The 20637-nt window shown below is 41.8% G+C and overlaps 1 protein-coding gene across 10 annotated transcripts in view; it reads left to right on the plus strand.

Annotated features, from left to right (window-relative positions):
- KCNT1 (potassium sodium-activated channel subfamily T member 1) overlaps nt 1-20637 on the plus strand; it is a 2308650-nt gene that overhangs the window by 2282024 nt on the left and 5989 nt on the right. For 7 of the 10 annotated variants that reach the window (XM_069609538.1, XM_069609539.1, XM_069609541.1 and 4 more), the window contains 2 exons: nt 7872-7934; nt 18369-18453. In XM_069609538.1, coding sequence (XP_069465639.1) covers nt 7872-7934; nt 18369-18453 — 148 coding nt within the window. The remainder of the gene's footprint in view (nt 1-7871; nt 7935-18368; nt 18454-20637) is intronic. The other 3 variants (XM_069609540.1, XM_069609547.1, XM_069609544.1) reach the window with 1 other exon arrangement.

Below are 20637 nucleotides of genomic sequence, written 5' to 3' on the forward strand. Positions count from 1 at the left end.
TCTCACACTATGCACACATGCATATTTTATTTTTATTTTATACGCACACTACTGCTATTTCCAGAACCTTTTCTCTAAACCAGGGCCTGCACCCTGCGGATCTCCTTATATTTTGGAAGATGACTGCCATGATCCCCCACTTTTGTCTATACTCGTTAGGACTGATGGGAATTGTAATCCAAAACATCTGACAAGCCAGAGGTTGCAGATCCCTACTCTAAGCTATAGGAAACATAAGGATAGTGGTATCCAAAAGAGGTCCTGGATTGTGACATCGTTCAGCGTCACTTCCATAATTATTATAGTTCACAGATATGCAACCCTAATGGAGGGCTGCAACATTATAAGAAGATTCCGATGGCTTGCAGTTTCTTCGCTATGTAAACTAACGAATGCTGTCTGTACCTTCCTAACACAATGTCCCAGAGCATTTTCAACCTGCATGTTAAATGAATTTAATAGAGCAAGCAGTCGATGCTTTGCTCAGAAAACAGCCGCTCAGCCTGTGACTGTATCAGAAGCCATCAGACATGCAGGCACAGAGAGACCAATTTTCTAAATGGCTCTGGTTATCCACTTTGTATCACTAGGAGAAAAGGACATAGTAAATTGCGCACTGAAATAGGAACATTTAAAAAAATCTTCACCCAAACGCGTAATGATATCAAATTGGATCTAGTGATGGTTCTGCCACTTCCCGGGCTGAACCTCAAAGACTGTTGATCACCTGCCGTCTGGCATTTAAAACGGAAAATAACAAGTCTCTGCTGAAAACTTCTGTATGGGACTGAGATGCTTGAGTTTGAAGAGCTGAACTCTCTCACAGACAGCACTTCAGTGTTTTCCTATGGAAATTAAGATGACGCATAGATCCTAGGGGAAGTCAAGGGAAAGCTTGAACATTGTTGGAAGGACAGGGGGATGTCTTTGCTGTCCTCCCTCTTACTTTATTCTGCATTGTCTTGTAAAGTCCGGTTCCAGTGCAAGAACATTGCAATGTCACAGTATGTCCTACATAATTAGGAGTAAGTGGATATTTTGCTAAAGCGTGTTTTTGTGAAAGCAAAACCAACACCAGCCATTGTCAACCCTAAGTAGTACAAGTAGATCCAATAGCAGTGGATCAATAATCTTCTTTGCTTAATGCATTTTATTGATATTTAACGTGGGAGAGGCCCCTTGAGTTCCATATCAACAGACGCCTCACCTTCAAACAGCACATAGCAAGGAAGACACATGCAGTTTGATAACCACTTTCTCTCCGGCGAAAAATGAAGCCCTCCATCCCAGAAAACAACTTCAGATCTACTGTCCAAGCCTTGGTTCTTTTGGAAGGCCTTCTGACGTCCACCCTGACACCCGTGAGATGTGTCCTGCATCCTCATCAAAGGGCTACACAAATTCAAACACATCGCCCCTGATCAAAGTACACTGGCTCCAGCTGAAAGCCCATATCGTCTTCAAATGTTTCTGCAGCAGGTACAAGGCTGTCACGTTAAAGTCCACAAACTACCTCACTGAGAAACTCAGCATCTCTGGAGGACTAAGATAAACTAAAAGTAACAACATGTGCAGACTTCACTTCCACCAGTGCAGGAAGTGAAGAATTAGAAGCATGCCTTCTTTGTCTACACCCCGAGACTCTAGAACCCTCCCAGTCAACATCAGACTTGTCCCGTCACGTCTACACTTCAGGAAGGAAGTCAAGGCCCTCCTCTTTAAGGAATTCCTCCTTCTTAACACCTAGGTCCACACACACCCTCCACCCTACCTGAGACTGGGTGATCTGCCCCCCACTGTTTCCTCGCCTGGTTGCTTGTAGTGGATGTGTATACAATTTGTTCGATGAAGGACTTTGATAACCATTAAAGTTCAAGAGTTCTTTGCTACCAAATTGCCCACCCTCCCTCTCGTCTGTTGTTAGCTCAGTGTTCCCTTGTTTATCTGCTTCCCTCACTGGGTTCTTCACCCTATGATGGTGAAGCACTCTGTTGCCTACTGAAGCTAGGTCTGTGCTCAATAAATACAATAATAATAATAATAATAACAATAATAATAATAATAATAATAATAATAATAATAATAATAATACACATGCAGTTACATTTACTCAAAAGCAAAAGCTTAATCAAAACAAATGCAAACATACAAAGACGAAGGTCATGGTCAGAGGAAATCTGAGTTCACGCTTTGTGATGGCATCAGGAGCTGACATTACATGTGAATTCAGTTACGGTACTCTCGGGAAATGACACAGGTGTAGTAGTAGATTTATTATGATGCTGGGTCACAAACAACTCATATCATGGAGGGAATTTAGGGTGAATGACGACTGATTGCATTGATGACTCAGTCTTGTGGGGATTTCACATCTTCACATTCCCTTCAGGTCTGTTTCCCATTTTCCCTTTGAAAGATTGCACCAAGCCCAGGCAAATGATTACAACAAAGTCATCAAAATGAGTGAACAGCTGTGAAATATTCAGTTTGCAAAACACCTCTGGATGTAATAATACCAGGAGCTCAGTGAAAGGAAAAACATAACAATTAATTAATTCTAAAGGATAAGATCTGTAAACTTCCACCAACAGAATATCAAGGATTGATAAATTGTGACATTGTTGTTGAAAAGGCATATTAAACCCTTAAGCTTCTGACTCTGACAAAATGCTAAAAAATAATTTTTTATGCCCAGTCTCTTTGTATCTCAAAACACTATTGTCATACTTATTTGACCTTTTGTGGGCTTCATTTCTGTGGTATCCATTGATTTACGGGACCTCCAATACTTTGTTCGAAACCAAATTCTCTATAGTGTATCCAGACACAAAGCTGGAGATTTGCTGGAAGGGCATCCCAGCGTAGTTCCAAAGCTAGGATTGTGCACGCGGGAGAGTAGACTTCTCAAACAAAGCTGAATGCAGAGGTCTGTCACCACTGTGCTTTTGCACATAGAATGGTAACTCTTAAGAAGGCCAGAACCTCTGATATGTGCTGATCCATTTAAAGTGCTTTCTATGTGCTCTTGAGCACTTTAATCAAACATTGATTAGAGAATCAGAAAATGGGCAACTTAAAATTCTCGTCCTAAGAAGAATTTTGAGGAAGTGAAAATCAAGGATGGCCGTATCCCTCTCTGTACTGAATTTAGACATGCTTTCGCATTTTCATGAATACTTTTCTTTCCATCTGGAAAGTATTTCCTTTATTTCTCCTTGTAATATTCGGTCATGAGATAACAAAGCCCAGTGTATGTAAATACAATCTGTTTGGTGAAGGACTCGGACATTCATTAAAGTTCAAGGATTCTTTGGGGTTATATTCTCAGAGGGTAATCAGATGAGGACTCCTCTGTGCTAAGGCAAATAACCCTGTCCAGAGAATCCTTATGCTCGGGGAATGTAGTAGGGACTTTAATCAGAAATGGGCATGAAGAAGTGGTCTTTCAGTAGTTTTCCAAAAAGGAGGTGGTTTAAATAATTTTTCAGATTTGGTGGTATGTTGTTCCAGAGGGTAGTGCCCACAATACCCACGGTCATTCCGCCAGTTTGCTTTTTCTTACTGCAAGTCTCGGAGATCACCTTTGCATTGGAGGATCTGGTGGCTTCAGGAGGGGAGATTTTCAAGGAATTAAAGTATTTGAGATGAAAAGTGATTCTACTAGCCCTGTTTTGAAAAATCTGTAATTCTGGAGCACTACTTTCACGAAGCCCAACTACAGTCTCATTACCCTTTTACATTGTGGACACTGTTATTTCTCGGACAAGGGAAATACTTTGACCTTATTCCAGAAATGGTGTGTGTTTTCTTGGAAGAAAGGTGGGGTTAGTGTCCTTTATCTGAACAACGAGGTGCTCCACTCGCCGCTTACTCCATTATAGTTCCTACCTTCTTTACAGATGATACTGGTATGTGTTGTTCCTCAAGGGTGATGTGATAGGGCAAAGGCAATGTTAGGTCAGGGTACTTGGGCAGGAGGATCACCAACACTTTTGTTTATGAGCCTTTTAAGGCACTAGACAACTTCCGATACTGGATCTCCAGTAAAGCAGTGATCACAATCTTCCAACTCCCTGCCAACAGTACCACAAAAGATGGAATAAAAATGCTGTCATCACTATAATGTTTTTAATAAATTACAGCAATGTCTTCAATATGACATTACCTTCTTTGTTGGGTTTCTTTTGTGTGCTGGTTGTAGTCTTGGAAAGATCATTGATTCATATCTCTGGGAACTGATGATCAGCAAGATATATATTGGATTCATTACTCACTGTAATCATATTTCTGATGCTTGTATCTGCTTAGATTCACAAACTATGCATAGGTCGACATCTAGTGGAAGCTGCGGAGTATTGCAGTTTTTGTTTTCAAAATTTGAAATGGGACGTCGACAGGGTGTGCCAGTAATACTATCCCTAGTGTGATGTCCACTTTACCCATGAGATGTATATATATATCAAAGACAGTTTGTACTCCCTTACAGTGTTCGTCAATCCCCCTCTGTCAACAAAAGCATTTATCATTGGATAGGATTCAGTGGCAGTGTAATAGCTCAATGAGTTAATGATGTGCCTTCGGAGAAATCTGTCTTCAGTTAATAACTTGATCGTCATTGACTAAGGTAGTAATAGCAGTTGTTACTACTGTGCCAGGAAACCCTGTGACAGTGGCAGCAAACACGCTGCAAAGATGAATGTATTATTTGCCTCAGAGTGCCAACCAAGGCTGCACTCATTGCCAATGGTGTTGACCCTTTTCTTACAATCGCTTCTATACTGTAACCTTGAATGTATTTCACCCACATTTAACTAAATGAAAATTAAAGGCTTACCACAGTTCAACCGCTAGCTAGTAAATGTCACCATGCTACTACTATAATATCATTTGATGGGTTATATTGAATATGTAAACAATACAAACTTAGCAATTCACGCAAAGTAAAGAAACTGGAATAGGTAAACCTTGTGATCTCAGGTGTCATGCCCCAATCTTGTCCTCCATCTGGGTCTACGCTTGTCATCTTTGTTCTTACCATTGGTAGGTAGTATTCGTCTTGATGGCATTGGTGTAACAAATGTGTGGTATTATTTGTTTTTTGTGTGCAAAGGGGTTACCTGACAAAAGAATTACTCACAGATGTGTTCCAAAGCATATTTGGTAGAAGGTGCATTAGCTCTACGGCTCACATTAGAGGGGTGGCAAATACATATAAATGTCCCATAGTAAGAAAAGAATATCTACACCCAGGACCAGCCTATGCAAAAGTCATGGGACAGGCAACAGACTATAATATGTGATAATGTTAGTGGGATTATGCTGTTGGTAAAACTGGAGCATGAAGGAGTTTTCTTGTATCAGGGGTGCCCCCTTCTGTACTTAATTTACACCTCCTTACCCTACTCTAAACTCCTGCACCTTAGCCCCCCATGAAAGAGTGGTGGGTGTGAATGTCACCACCAGAGATTTTACCGGTGGCGTTCACCAGCTGGCAACATCAACTAATATATTATTAATAGTACAAGAGCAAAGATTGAGTAATTTCAATGCTATAACTTCCTTCCCAGTCACTGTGCCATGTGGCTGTAGAATTAGAGTTTCAGACACAGCCTCCACAGGCCTCAACTAATTTACAAACAGGGACTCATTTAACAACAAACAAGCGTGTGTGCATTACACAGATCAAAACGGAGGGGAAACAATTGGTATGCACAGCCCAATTAAGAACACTAATATCAAGACATTTCACATATCTAGTAGAAGAACAGATGACATTTACAAAATTCCACAGATGTAGTGGAAGTACAACAGATGAAACTTAAGACGATTCCACATATATAGTGGAAGTACAGCTGATGAAACTTACAAGATTCCACATATCTGGCGGAAGTACAACAGATGAAACTTACAAGATTCCACATATCTGGTGAAGTACAGCAGATGAAATTTACAAGAGTCCACATATCTAGTGGAAGTACAGCTGATGAAACTTAGAAGATTCCACATATCCAGTGGAAGTACAGCTGATGAAACGTACATGATTCCACATATCTGGTAAAGTACAACAGATGAAATTTACAAGAGTCCACATATCTGGTGGAAGTACAACAGATGAAACTTACACGATTCCACATATCTAGTGGAAGTACAGCTGATGAAACTTACAAGATTCCACATATCTGGTGGAAGTACAACAGATGAAACTTACAAGATTCCACATATCTAGTGGAAGTACAGCTCATGAAACTTACAAGAGTCCACATATCTGGTGGAAGTACAACAGATGAAACTTACAATATTCTACATATCTAGTGGAAGTACAGCTGATGAAACTTACAAGATTCCACATATCTGGTGGAAGTACAACAGATGAAACTTACAAGATTCCACATATCTAGTGGAAGTACAGCTGATGAAACTTACAAGATTCCACATATCTGGTGAAGTACAACAGATGAAATTTACAAGAGTCCACATATCTAGTGGAAGTACAGCTGATGAAACTTACAAGATTCCACATATCTAGTGGAAGTACAGCTGATGAAACTTACAAGATTCCACATATCTGGTGAAGTACAACAGATGAAATTTACAAGAGTCCACATATCTAGTGGAAGTACAGCTGATGAAACTTAGAAGAGTCCACATATCTAGTGGAAGTACAGCTGATGAAACTTACAAGATTCCACATATCTAGTGGAAGTACAGCTGATGAAACTTAGAAGATTCCACATATCTAGTGGAAGTACAACAGATGAAAATTACAAGTTTCCACATATCTAGTGGAAGTACAGCTGATGAAACTTACAAGATTCCACATATCTAGTAGACATAGACCAAATTACATTTATCAATGTAAATAAATGTGCGTTTTACCGTTGTGCCGGGAAAATCTTAGGAGAAGCGAACCATGTGTTTGCATGAAACACAATTATAATTGATTGTCATGAACGAAAATCATTCATGAATTGTCAGACAATTAAATATTCTAAACAAACATGGAGAAATCTGTATATCAATATTTAATTAAGTGGTCTCATGAATGTTCATAAATTCAGTATATAAAAAAATGTTTGCTCCAAATCAGATGCTTAATAGAGAATGTATTGGCTACAATCAGCGCCTGGGACCTTTACTTATAAGTCAAGTTTTATGGCAACAAAGAAGGTAGTTATATTATATGCTTCACTACGGTACACAGACGGACACCTTGCCTGGAGGTTCTTATCCTGCTGCAGGATTGCAGCAGAAAGGGCTCACATTTACACGTAGCGTGTACTGCGGCAGGCACGCCAACCCGGGTTTTCAGAACAGGAATTTCTATGTTTTAACAAGGGTCCGGGTAATGAGCTGACAACACGTTTGTTGTTCCCTTTAGCTGTGTATCTCTATGTTTGTGCTTTGTAATGTGTTATTATTGAGACTAAACAAATGCATTGAGCACAGACAAATATGCAACAACAGTCACTCAAATGTTTAGTTGTCTGGCTTTGTAACATATACTTGTCATCTAATTGGTCATTGTTTAACCCCTACTGAAACACTTGTGTACGAGCGTGATAGAAATAAAATATCAATATCAATATCGATATCATTCAATACAACAGACTGTCATTATTCCCAAGGGGTGCCTGGTAAAGTTCACATTAGACACATTCTATCCTCTTCTTTATATAACACAGATTCTCCTTTGTACTGTGGACATCTTTCGACAGGCATTTACCATTTGCTTTTTCTTACTTTTATCCTTTAGAACCATTTAATCATAACCACCACCAAGCTTTTCTCCTGTACTGCCAAATCACTGCTTGCTGATTTTTTTCTCTCTTTCTCTTTGTTTATGTCTTTACTTTTTTCCGTACACTCTATAGAGGATGTAGCAAATTTAACAGCCAGTGATGTGATGAATCGGGTAAACCTTGGATATTTGCAAGGTAATTCTTCTCCTTGGGAGTCAAGTGTGGCTCGTGACACGCAGACTAACAAGAACATGCCAACTAAGTCTAGGATCTAAGTGACACGAGTGACTGGCACTCTAAATGGGGTCTACTCTTAGAGGGGATTCATAATGCATTTGGTATCTTTATGGTGCAAGCGCACCCGTACAAATAGCAATGCAAAAGCATAGTCAAAAGTATCAACCCGATCGCTTACAACAAGACAATTTATAGAGGCCATCAAGACTAATGAAAGAAAATGGCATCTCGAAGCTCAAAGTCTGTAGTAAATTGAGTCGCATCAAAGGCTGGTCTGCCCATCCCTACACCAAACTAATAGTCTGCGTTGCAATATAGATAGACACTGATCAGGAAATGTAGGGAAATGCGTATTGTTCATGGGTATGTTCCCTCGAAAGAGAACAACCTAAATAAAGGATTTTGAACAATTTAATTGCATTTTAATTTTGAAGTGACATAATCATTGGTTTGTATTGATCTATTTTAGGTTATACCTTTAAACAGTGCAAGTGAACATCACTCAGAGAGTCTTCAGAAACTGGTAAATGCGGAAATCTTTATAGAAGTAGGGACAGAGGTGGCAATTAGTTAGACGATTTGGGCAATGGTAATGCAAAATCTTTCCATGGCGCACAAGTCGACAGACATCATGGGAAGTCAAAGAGATGTAACAGTCTAACTTAAGTTCCCAATGATTTATCAATTTTATTGTGGAAAGTTTGATGCAATTGTTCTGTATCACCCAGGGCAACTGGTAATCACATCTGAGTCATCTCAAAATCTGTGTAGGATCAGGGAAATGTAATGTCAAGAATTAAGCGACCGAGCAGAAAGCCATCATTTTGGTCACCCATTAGAAGAATCTCAACTAAAGTGAAAAGTCTGCATTTGTGATTCAGAATCATCAGATGAAGGTCCGACGGAGAGGGGTAATAATGATGCCCTCTCTGAAATTGTAAACCTGGACATATTTATGAAAGAAGATAAACCTCTATCTATATAAATATGAATTTCAAGTCATATAGAGTTAAACTGAAAAGTTGGCATTTTCCTGCAGTTGCGTGCGTTTTTGAGCTTAAATACGGCCTCAATCATGGTTTCATGGAAGTCCTACGGAGACAAGATATATTGCCGTCAGGTCAGCACCTATAATTTTAAGCAGTCATTTTTATGCTCAAATTGGTGAACTTCGATTTTTCAATAGTAATAAATAATAACAGATGCTATTGAAAAGAGATGTCTTTAGATATTTTGTTCATTCATTTGAATTCTCACCATAAGTGAGATTTTCCAAAAATATGGTAATTTTGTGGTATATGAATATATAATAAATTATGATATTGACGTCATTGAAATGTGGGCTATGGTTAGAATTTTAAATGTATGGGCAAAAGGAGGTGATATCGTATACATATATTACAACATATACAAAACTGTTTACCTGTGGCAATATATCGGGTGGATGAGGACAGCTTTTGCCTCAGTGCATGACTGCTCTAGAAAAAGCTTCTTCCATGGAGCAGGACTACCTGCAACAACCAAAGGCCTTACCCCAACTGTGTGTCAGCCGTCGTCCTGCAAACTGCTCATTTGACAGGAACGGCTCCGGTTGCCGTGGTGCCACATGTCATTGCCAATTTATCCATTCCCTGTCTGTTTCGCTGGTTGCAAGCACCGTATGACTAACTTGTGGTTCCGCTGGCTGTGAGGAATGGTTTGTCCTTTCGTTCGACTGCTCCCTCATGTGAAGAGTTCCCCTTGACCTCCTCTTTAAGCGTAACCTACTGGAATGTGCAATTTCTACAGCTGGATACTTCTAATTGAAATGAAAGAGTGATTGAAAAAGTAGTGCATTGTTTTGGACTGTTTTGTGTTGATGAGGCAAATTTACATGAAAAAAAAGACATTTAAAAAAAGAGCACTAAAGATTCTGCAAAGGTACCATCCATGGTCATCCTTCTTGGTCCCATGCCTAGAGCGGCAGTCCAGACTAAACTAATAGGTCGCATTCCTTGTGCTTCAGACAACAGTCCTCCCCAGGCATGCTTCCTTTTCATTTGGGTGTCATCAGTGTGCTTCAGCTTGGACCCTTGAAACAGCAAGACTTGAAAACCTTGGTGGAATGGTTAGTGTCACCTATGGCATCTCACTCTAACAACCTCTTAAGATGACAAATGCAAAGATGTTACTCAATCGTAAACACTGGAAATGACTTTGATCAACCTTCATTTCCATTATTGTTTCATGGCTACAACGTAACCCTTTCAAGTCTGTGCGTTCCTTTGTGAGGAGGCAATAGAGAGCTATCCTTGCTGCTCAGAGATGATGCTTCCCTGGCCACAAACGAGGGCTGTGAAGTCGTTCTATGCCCTCTGCATTTAGAATAAAGTTGTGATTGCCCTGTGACACTGCTGCTATTGCTGGCAAGGAAGGGCATTGCCTACATGTGAAGCAGTAAAACATTTTTGTAATGCTACTAGCTTAGGTTGAATTTCCGGCAGGACGTGCAGACACTAGAAGGTCCTCTTTTCTATGATCATGCGGCATGAATAGAATGTTGGGGATGAAGAGGGCTGCCCGGTTCCAGGTTGCATATCTTCATCCATCTAAGATGTCCCCAAAGGCATTTTGCACTTCAAAACTGATGAGGGTCAGAAGTGGACGTAGAAATACTCAGATGTGATTGGGTGCAGTCCTCTCAGTGTTTGAGTCAAATAGATAAGGAAGGAGGGGACGAACCTTGAAAAATAGTATCTTTGCAGGAGTACTTTTGCACAGCTATAAACCTGGGCATGGTTTCGCCTCGCATTCCCACAGTGGATAGACATGAATGCTGGGCAATAGCTCAGGGGCAACGTGTTCGCTTTTGAAGCAAGACGACACGGAGAAACACAGGTTCGATCCCCGGGTCCGCGCTTTTAAACCTCTGGGCATGAAGCATGTTATAAATAACCTATCATATCAAGTGAATCTTTTCGCATAAGATCACAGATGCCTTGAACAAAACAGACCCCTCCTCCCCCAAGAGACAACTAGCCCGTCAGCCACCAACCACTCAGACATCCTTACCGAAACATTGAAAATGCCAAGAGATTGCTGAGGGGAGTCGACCTGGTGCCACCCGAAGTGCTAACTCCAATGTCCTGTCTAATCCCCAAGGAATGGGTCTCCAGGTCAGGGCTTGTTAATCTAGGTGACAGACACCCCAACCCCCTCATCACTACCATGTGGGAATATAGCATCAACAAGATAACATTGGGCCTCATTCTAAGCTGGCCGGTCCATTAAAAAAGTGCCGGTGTTCATGCATACAGGCACTTTACTGGACTGGTCGACTACGGGTTTCCCGGTGGGGCACCTGAGTTACCTTAAGCAAAAATCTGAAGGTAAGGCAGGCACCCCACCGGCAAAAAAGCCGTCATTACCGGCAACGGTATTACCATTACTGGTAATGATGGCAAATCCCCTCAGGGAGTCCTATGCATGGGGATTTACACCATCACTCCGGCACCTGTAATCCAGCGGCAATGCCTCCAAACTGAGTGCCAGAAACAGTAACATTTGCTGGTATCCTGGTGGCTCTACTGCCAGGATACCGGCAATGTTGGAATGAGGCCCATCGTACCCAGAATTCCAACATGTGCACAATTATCAAACAATTCCTCTATCAACTGTGGCATTCAACAACAATCAAACTATAGAGATATCAAATGTGGAAATATAATTCAGGAAAGTGTTGGTTTGGAGGAATAAGCATCTTCACATACTCACTAGAGCAAGCAAAACAAAGCTACACCTTGCTGCATTACAGGCCAATCTAGAGAGATCAAATGTGGAAATATAATTCAGGAAAGTGTTGCTTTGGAAGAATAAGCATCTTCACATACTCACTAGAGCAAGCAAAACAAAGCTACACCTTGCTGCATTACAGCCCAATCTAGAGAGATCAAATGTGGAAATATAATTCAGGAATGTGTTGCTTTGGAAGAGTAAGCATCTTCACATACTCACTAGAGCAAGCAAAACAAAGCTACACCTTGCTGCATTACAGCCCAATCTAGAGAGATCAAATGTGGAAATATAATTCAAGAAAGTGTTGGTTTGGAAGAGTAAGGATCTTCACATATTCACTAGAGCAAGCAAAACAAAGATACACCTTGCTGCATTACAGCCCAATCTAGAGAGATCAAATGTGGAAATATAATTCAGGAAAGTGTTGGTTTGGAGGAATAAGCATCTTCACATACTCACTAGAGCAAGCAAAACAAAGCTACACCTTGCTGCATTACAGCCCAATCTAGAGAGATCAAATGCAGAAATATAATTCAGGAAAGTGTTGGTTTGGAGGAATAAGCATCTTCACATACTCACTAGAGCAAGCAAAACAAAGCTACACCTTGCTGCATTACAGCCCAATCTAGAGAGATCAAATGTGGAAATATAATTCAAGAAAGTGTTGGTTTGGAAGAATAAGGATCTTCACATACTCACTAGAGCAAGCAAAACAAAGCTACACCTTGCTGCATTACAGCCCAATCTAGAGAGATCAAATGCAGAAATATAATTCAGGAAAGTGTTGGTTTGGAGGAATAAGCATCTTCACATACTCACCAGAGCAAGCAAAACAAAGCTACACCTTGCTGCATTACAGCCCAATCTCAAGCAGGATAAATCCCTACGCTCGGGGGCAAGCAGTATGGCATTTAATCAGGAATGGGAATGAAGAAGTGGTCTTTCAGTAGTTTTCTGAATAGGAGGTGGTTTTATTAATTTCTCAGGTTTGATGGCAAGTTGTTCCAGAGGATAGTCCCCGAAATTCCCATGATCATACCATAACATATGAAAGGGGCTATTAGAGTGAGATAAAGAGGGGCATACTCAAAAGACCCGGGCTGTGCCACCTATCAAGTCATGGCATGGTGCCACCTTGGCAGGATCCTCTCAGGGAACACGTTCCACATGCTACTCACCCGGAAAGAGCACCAATCCCCTTGCCCACTCAGGAGAGAGGAAGCTCAGGAGCGCGTCACTCGATGTTTATGACGTGTATGATCCATCATGGCAAATTCAGCCACAGAAACTTTGTTACAAGTGAACAGAGATTCTAGAAGTTTAAATGCACATGCATGAGAACTTTCAAAGCGCAGTCATCTTAAAAATGAAGCAACACAACCAGAAACATCCTTTTCGGACAATGTTTGCAACTTCCAAGGTAAAAGATGACCTACATTCATATCTATAGTAGCTTTATAAAAGCTCTATCATAGAAAATTGCTAAAGTGCTGAATTCTATCAAAGAACTCTGATGGTTGTGGGAGATCCAGAAAGGAGTTTGGACAGATGGCATTGTGTGAAAGGTTGGCACGTCAACTAAAGAATGGAAGGACAAAGTCTTAAAGGGTTGAATAAAAATCGCATGCCATGCGAAAGACAGTTAATGTTGAATGCTTCAGTTGCCTCTCAAAAATACAGCAGATTTGATTTTTTTTGCAAAGGACTACAGGTTTTCGTTTAAAATGAGCCTGTATGGTTGGTATGTGCCCTGTGTTTGAATTTAAGAAATTGATCGAACTCTTGTACGTGACTTAGAATTAATTTTCCATAGAGCAAGAGCACAACATGTCTTTGGCTAAAGGTCTGATTGCAGAACTCCTTATGGAAAGGTTGCAAATCTCAATACAGCAGAGAAAGAGGTTTGCCTGTCCCAACCCTATTCTTCTAAAAGTTGTTCTTTTATTAAAAGAAGTGATTCTCTGATACATTCAGCAGACCAAACCAGAACCTGGGTCGAGTAAATGTACATTTCCTGTCCTACTGCTCATGCTGCTTACACACGGTCTCCTATGTCTGTGGGCAAAGTTCCTTTGTTGATCTCTCTAACAGAAGAGGAGTGGCTGCAAGAATTATGCCTGTACTGGAGAGACGAATGGCAAAACCAAATTCATTGTTGCCAGCCCAAATTTTCAAAAAAATGAATCTTAATGGGCAGTAATGACCATGCCAGATGTATTAATCATGCAACTGGCAAGATCATGGTTCATTGTAGATGTACAACCAAAGTGTGAGCATGTGCAAACACAGTTTGTGCATGCCGAATTAGCATAGGAACATATGCACTTGCACAGCATTTGTGCCATTGCTAGGTCCATTGTGCATGCACAAACAGATGTTGCTCTTGGGCAATTTAATGCAATACTGCCACTGGTGACTAAGAAGGAATAGCTCAGCATGTTGTGATTAGTTGCAGGAGTCTGTCACCTCTGCTCTAGGTAACTAGTTAAAATGTCTCCCCAGATTGTAGTCATGAACATTCCATACCATCCTGTGGTTTGTTTGATTGGTGACCTTTGTCTACTTTCAAGTGGGCGGGTACTTTGTAAAGTTACGCCATCGGTCACAGTTGGCACACCTTCTCCCTTACTGGAATTCCCAGCTGGTAGCGCATGTATTAAGTCTGCGAGGTTGAACTACCCACACAACCTCCAGAGCAGAGTTGATCTACACAGGCATTGAACATTTGTTTGAGGGAAACTTGATGCTCACTTTTGTCCAATCCAGCACCTTCACAAGTTCTAGTTTGGGGGTTGCAAGTTCACACTAGTGTTGAGAAAAGGTTCAGTCCACAGTATGTTTGATGCATGCAGCCATGTAGCCATTACCCACAAGGTTCGAAGGAGACCTGTGCATGTATTACCATAACATCTCCCCCACGTGAGGCAAAAGAAAAAGGAAAAACAGGTGGGGGAAAAGCGGGAAAGTGAAAGGGAAAAAAAAGGGTGTCAAGTGGGAGAGGCAGAGGGAAGATGGGTAAACTGGGGTACATTAGTAATAAACATAGTCATTGTTGAAGTTTTGGATGATTTTGCGGTTCCTTCTGGACATTCTTCCAGTGGGGACTCCTTGATGCATGGAGTGAGGTCTGTCATTGTCCACATGTTCACAGAGGGATTCTCTTGGGGAATGTGAGGTGTGTTGTGATGGTTTGTCAGGACTGTTGTCCTTAGATATGCTGGTCTCTTGGATGTCTTTTGTTACTTTTATGAGATAATCTCCAGACCATCTCTTTCCATCATCGAGGATGACAGACTTCCCATGACAACTCACAACTCTCTGTGGAGGTCTGAAGATGGATTCACCCTTGAGAGTTTTCTTCGGTTCTTTGACACGTACCCAGTCTCCTTCACGAACCATCATCTCTTTTACTCCATGTCTGGAGTCGTATTGTCTTTTGTATTTTGCTTGTTTTTCTCTTACTGTCTTTTGAAGTAGATCCATGTTCACCCTTGCTTCTCCCGTGTATAAGAACATCCACGCCGGTCTAAATCGGTTAGTTGCAACCCTACCTCGCATGAGGGTGAAGGGCTCTATGTTCGTGGTGGTGTGTGGGGTAGTTCTATATGCATGCAAAGCTTCTTTGAGGGTTTCTCTCCACGGGAGGTTGTTGGCCGTGGCCAGTTGGACTACGCTCTTCACGAGCCTGTTCATGCGTTCCACAAGTCCGTTGGAAATTGGATGGTACAAAGATGTTGTTATGTGGCTGATGGACCTTTTCTTGAGGAAATCAGCAAATTCCATAGATATGAACTGAGACCCGTGTTCCGAAACCAATTCTTTGGGGTCTCCCTCCCTGCTGAAGATCTCTGTCAGGAAATCTATGACTTTCTTTGAGGTCACATTGTCCTCAGCTATTCCCCATTCTGTCCATTTAGAGGTGTAATCGACAAGTACTATGATATATACTTTGACTGTTTTGAGGTTCTCGAATGGACCCATGATGTCGATTGCCAGTTTAGACCACACATGTTTGGGAGGTTCAATAGGCTGTAAGGGGGTCTTTCTTAAGATCTTGGACTTGTCACTCATGGCACACGTGGAGCAATTTTTGACCAGTTCTTCTGCTTCTTTCCACATTCCTGGCCACCAATAGTTATTGCTCAACTTGTTTTTCGTCAAGCTTCTTCCTAGGTGACCTTCGTGTGCCAGTTGGAGTACTTTTTTTCTGAGTTGGGTGGGTGGGATTACTCGATCGCCTCTGAAGATATGCTCATCGTCCATCGATAATTCTTCCTTGAAGGGAATGAAGGTTGTTAAAGCCTTTCCCGTTTCCACCCAGTCATTAGCTATCGCTTCCCTGATTTCTCGCTGTTCCGGATCAGTATTGGCATTAATTTTCCATTCATCTCTCGAGATGGCAGGGTTTACGACAGCTATGATGTCCTCATCTGGAGATGCAATCTCAGTGTCGATGTTGGTCGATAATCTGGAAAGACAATGGCCCTCATTACGACCCTGGCGGATTTTTTCCGCCATCGACGGACTTTCCGGCCATGGCGTAAAGTCCGTTTACGCCATGGCGGATGGTGGAATTACCGCCCCATTCCGAGGTCGGCGGGGCGGTAAGTCCCCATTGACCCATTTACCCTTCCCCATTCCCATTTCGGCCCCATAGGGTATAATGGGAGTGGGGAAGGAGTTAATTACGCCACCGTAAATTACGGTGGCGTAATTAACACCAAGGTCCCATAGCGCCATGGATTTTTACGCCCGCAAAAAGCGGGCGGAAAAATGACCATGGCGCTATGGGAACTCGTAGTTGGCGGTAAGGGGTCGGCGCAGCTAACGCTGGCGCAAACCCCTTACCGCCAGGGTCCTAATGAGGCCCAATCTGCTACTTGGTTTTGTGGACCAGGAATATAGCATAGTTGGAGGTTGTATTGCATGATGTCGAGGAACCAACGTCTTATTCTCGGTGATATAAGGTGAGGAGTTTTGGACTGAAGGACATTTACTAGAGGTTTATGGTCTGTTTTCAGTATGACGGGTAAGCCCCAAATTAGGTTCCTGAAATGCTGAAGAATCCACCTCAGACCCAGAGCTTCTCTCTCAATGGTGGAATAGTTTAGTTCGGCTCCCCTCAGTACTCTCGATGCGAATGCGATCGTCACGATGTCCTTATCTTGTTGCTGTTCTAGGACACCACCCAGTCCCGTTTTACTTGCATCTACGGATATGATGGTTTTAGCTTTACAATCGAACATTCCTAAGGCTGGGGCTTGGTTAATTTGAAATTTGATTTCTTCGAATTCCTTCTTGCATTCAGTGGACCATATGAATTTGGTTGCCTTCTTCAAGATGTTTCTCATGTTTTTGGTCTTATCAGCATAGTTGCTTATAAACTTGGAGTAGTATTCTGTCATCCCGAGGAAACTCCTTAATTGGTCTTTGTTTTGAGGCTCGGCGATATTCATTATGGTGTCCATGAGTTTCCTCTTGGGGCTGATGTGACACGTTACAGGCACGCATTTACTCACTTGTTTGGACAGGTGCATGCGTTCTCAGCATGCCATCGCCTCTCACATCCCTGTAGTTGACGATGTTTGGGGGTTGCATGCTTGTTTCAGTTGTCTGCCGGCTAAAAGTCTCACTTGATGGAAGCACAACATTAGAGAATGATAAAACATAGTTTGGTGCAGAAAATTAACTGGTTGGTTACAGCTGAATTTTACCCTTCATATGCCCCATAAATGGATATTTTTTCGGATACATGAGTTTCCTTTGGCATTAGATCCAAAACACTCCAGCTCAGAAGGTCCAGATTTCCGATTGAAGTTTCATTATTGCATCGCCGTCACATCTGTAAGGGTGTGTCATTCAACATACAACTGATTTGGATCATGTGTACACATGCAGTTTGAGATCAGCCATGGACATAACATAATGACTTCTAACCTACCCGAATGATTGAATACATTGAGCTAGGGCGATATAACCCTTGCTGAGTAAGAAGCTGATCACATGTTTCCTCCATGATCTTTCATTGCGAAGCCTTGCATCCAGTAACAGCCAAGTAGATATTGTGAAGATGTTGCAAGAGGCAGCGCTTACAAGAAGGTTCGACCCACTAATTATATTCCTAAAAACACATGATTACAAGTTAGAAGCAACCTATCCTCTGACAACACTGACATGATACAGAAATTCTCTTTTGATCATGACTTAAGAGGCAGTGGACCACCTTCATGAAAATGACAGTCAGCTGCTAATGGACAAATAAATAAATAAATTAATTAAAGGAAGGCTTTTATGTTGATATTATTGGGTTTCATCATGAGGCATTTCCTTTCAGAAGTAGGATCTCTAGTGGTAGATGAGCTGTTATGGCAGCTGTATGCAGGTCAGGGTACACTATTGCTGGCGATTCTTTTTTTGTGTTTCTCTTGGTGGTTTTCTTTTACTGACATACAGGGTTCTTGAAAATCTCCGCTGCTATGTTATCCAGAAGCCCTAGTAGCGGTAAATCATAGGGTTATCAAATAATTGCCACCTCCAGCCTTGAAGCAAAAGGAGTATAGGGACCATGGATCACAGACATGCACATGACCTCATTGCTGATTCTGTTTTTTCTTGCAGATGAAATGAATGACCATCAGAATACGCTGTCTTATGTCCTCATCAATCCACCTCCAGATACACGATTGGAAGTTAATGACATCGTGTAAGTTTATGCCGCAAAAACAGAACAATGTTTGCCCTGAAGGACACGTTGAATGCACCATCAGGGTGCATGTGAAAGATTGTTCCCACTGAGTTGTGATTTGATGTACAATACATTCTTAATGTGTATGTGTGCATGAGGCTGTTTATGTGTGCAAGAGGCTGTGTAGGTGTGCATGAGGCTGTTTATGTGTGCTTGAGTTTGCGTATCTGTGCATGAGGCTGTGTATGTGTGCATGAGGCTGTGTAGGTGTGCATGAGTCTGTGTATGTGTGCATGAGGTTGTGTATCTGCATGAGGCTGTGTATGTGTGCATGAGGCTGTGTAGGTGTGCATGAGTCTGTGTATGTGTGCATGAGGTTGTGTATCTGCATGAGGCTGTGTATGTGTGCATGAGGCTGTGTAGGTGTGCATGAGTCTGTGTATGTGTGCATGAGGTTGTGTATCTGCATGAGGCTGTGTATGTGTGCATGAGGCTGTGTATGTGTGCATGAGGTTGTGTATCTGCATGAGGCTGTGTATGTGTGCATGAGGCTGTGATGGCGGAAGGATATGAGTGGCATCCGTGCTGGTGTGGTGACTACACAGAGTCTTCCAGCGCACCATCAGTGCACATGAGGCTTTGGTCCGTGGTAAGGGTCAGGTCCACATCTTCCCTTTTAAATCTGGCTTCACTGAAATGACATGACACCAAAAGGGCAAAAAATTGGGTTTTTCCAGATTCCACATGAAATGACATTCCGCAGGGTGGGCCATGCGTCTAATAGAGGCCAGTCTCTTGCAACTTCCTGTTTTTTCCGATTTTTTAACCCAATCCATCTATAAATTGTATTAACAAGAGAAGAAAAGTGATAAAAGACATTACAAGACCCAAGTATTGCAGCATCATTTATCTTTTGTCTTCCTGCAGTCAAACTCAGCAACATAGTCAAGGAGGTGTAAAACCGGGTTTAGCAGGAAAGACCTCCACCCCAATCACAACAACTTGCTATTTCCATCATTTAAATCAGCGAAAGTGAGGGGATGTTACAGGTAGCCCAACATACAAATAAATTAATTCAGGAATTTCGGAAGGACAGAGCAGTAAACATAACTGGAACCCAAAAAAATACGGATTTACCTACTCAAAATGGAGGGGCAACAAAACTATTTGCTCCGTGCAATTGTGCAAAAAGGTGCACTGCCCCCTCGTACATACACCATCATATGGTCGGTTTGGGATCTGAGGCCTACACCCAGAATTCAGGCAATTTTGTCCATTGTTCTTACAGGACTCTTTGCTCCACTGTCTCGGGGCAGAGATCAGGAAACCACAATATCCTGTGCCCAGTGAATTCAATCACTTTTTGTGAGACCGCAAATCTCAGAATCAGAGGAAAGAAAACATTTGGTATTTAGGCATGGCAGGCAGTGTTTACAATGGATTCCTAAGAAATCTGCCAGATTTAAACTGGTGTAAAAAACGAGCAGATTCTATAGGAATCCACTGCATTTATGCCAGCAGGGAAATATCATCCTGGGATAAATGCAGGTGGATTCCTATGGCAGATTGGGTGACGGAAATGTAAAGTCTGTTCCGTGCCCCAGCTCCTCCATACAAATCAGGAAAAATAGGAAGTAGAGTAAAAAGCATGCATCAAAGTTCGGCTCATTCCTGTTACGGCATGCTTTTTGCTCTACTCATACCCCCTTGGAGTCCCCATGAGATCCTCACAAGATTGATTGAATTTGATTTTAATTTTGAGTATTTATAACGTGCTCATTGCGGACTTAACCGTGCAGCTTTAGCAGCCAGAGTAGCCCCTATAACATCCCACTGCCCCTTTACGTACACAAGTAAAGGCGCACAAGTATAACAATGTAGTCGTGTCCGTGGGTAACACAGATATGAACAAAGTTAGCTTTGCTTGCATGTCAATTTTGTTAATTTATTTTTCAACTATGGTTTTTTGGTGAAGCCTGCCCAACCTCCCATGGTTTACATCTTATATATTCTGTTGGCACACTCATGGATTCACTTTCAGTCAATGGGGGTAAATGTCTTGGTCCCACAGATTGGAAAAATTGGCCATTAACGTGGTGGTCCACTTTTACTGTCATATTTACTGATCCGGGGGTTATTTTACAATTTGTCTGGGCCGAGTTGCGGAGCAGGAAAGACTTCACATGTCTTCATGATGTTCCC

The sequence above is a fragment of the Ambystoma mexicanum genome, chromosome 8, assembly GCF_040938575.1.
Source record: "Ambystoma mexicanum isolate Mex_15411 chromosome 8, UKY_AmexF1_1, whole genome shotgun sequence".
NCBI classification, from domain to species: Eukaryota; Metazoa; Chordata; class Amphibia; order Caudata; family Ambystomatidae; genus Ambystoma; species Ambystoma mexicanum.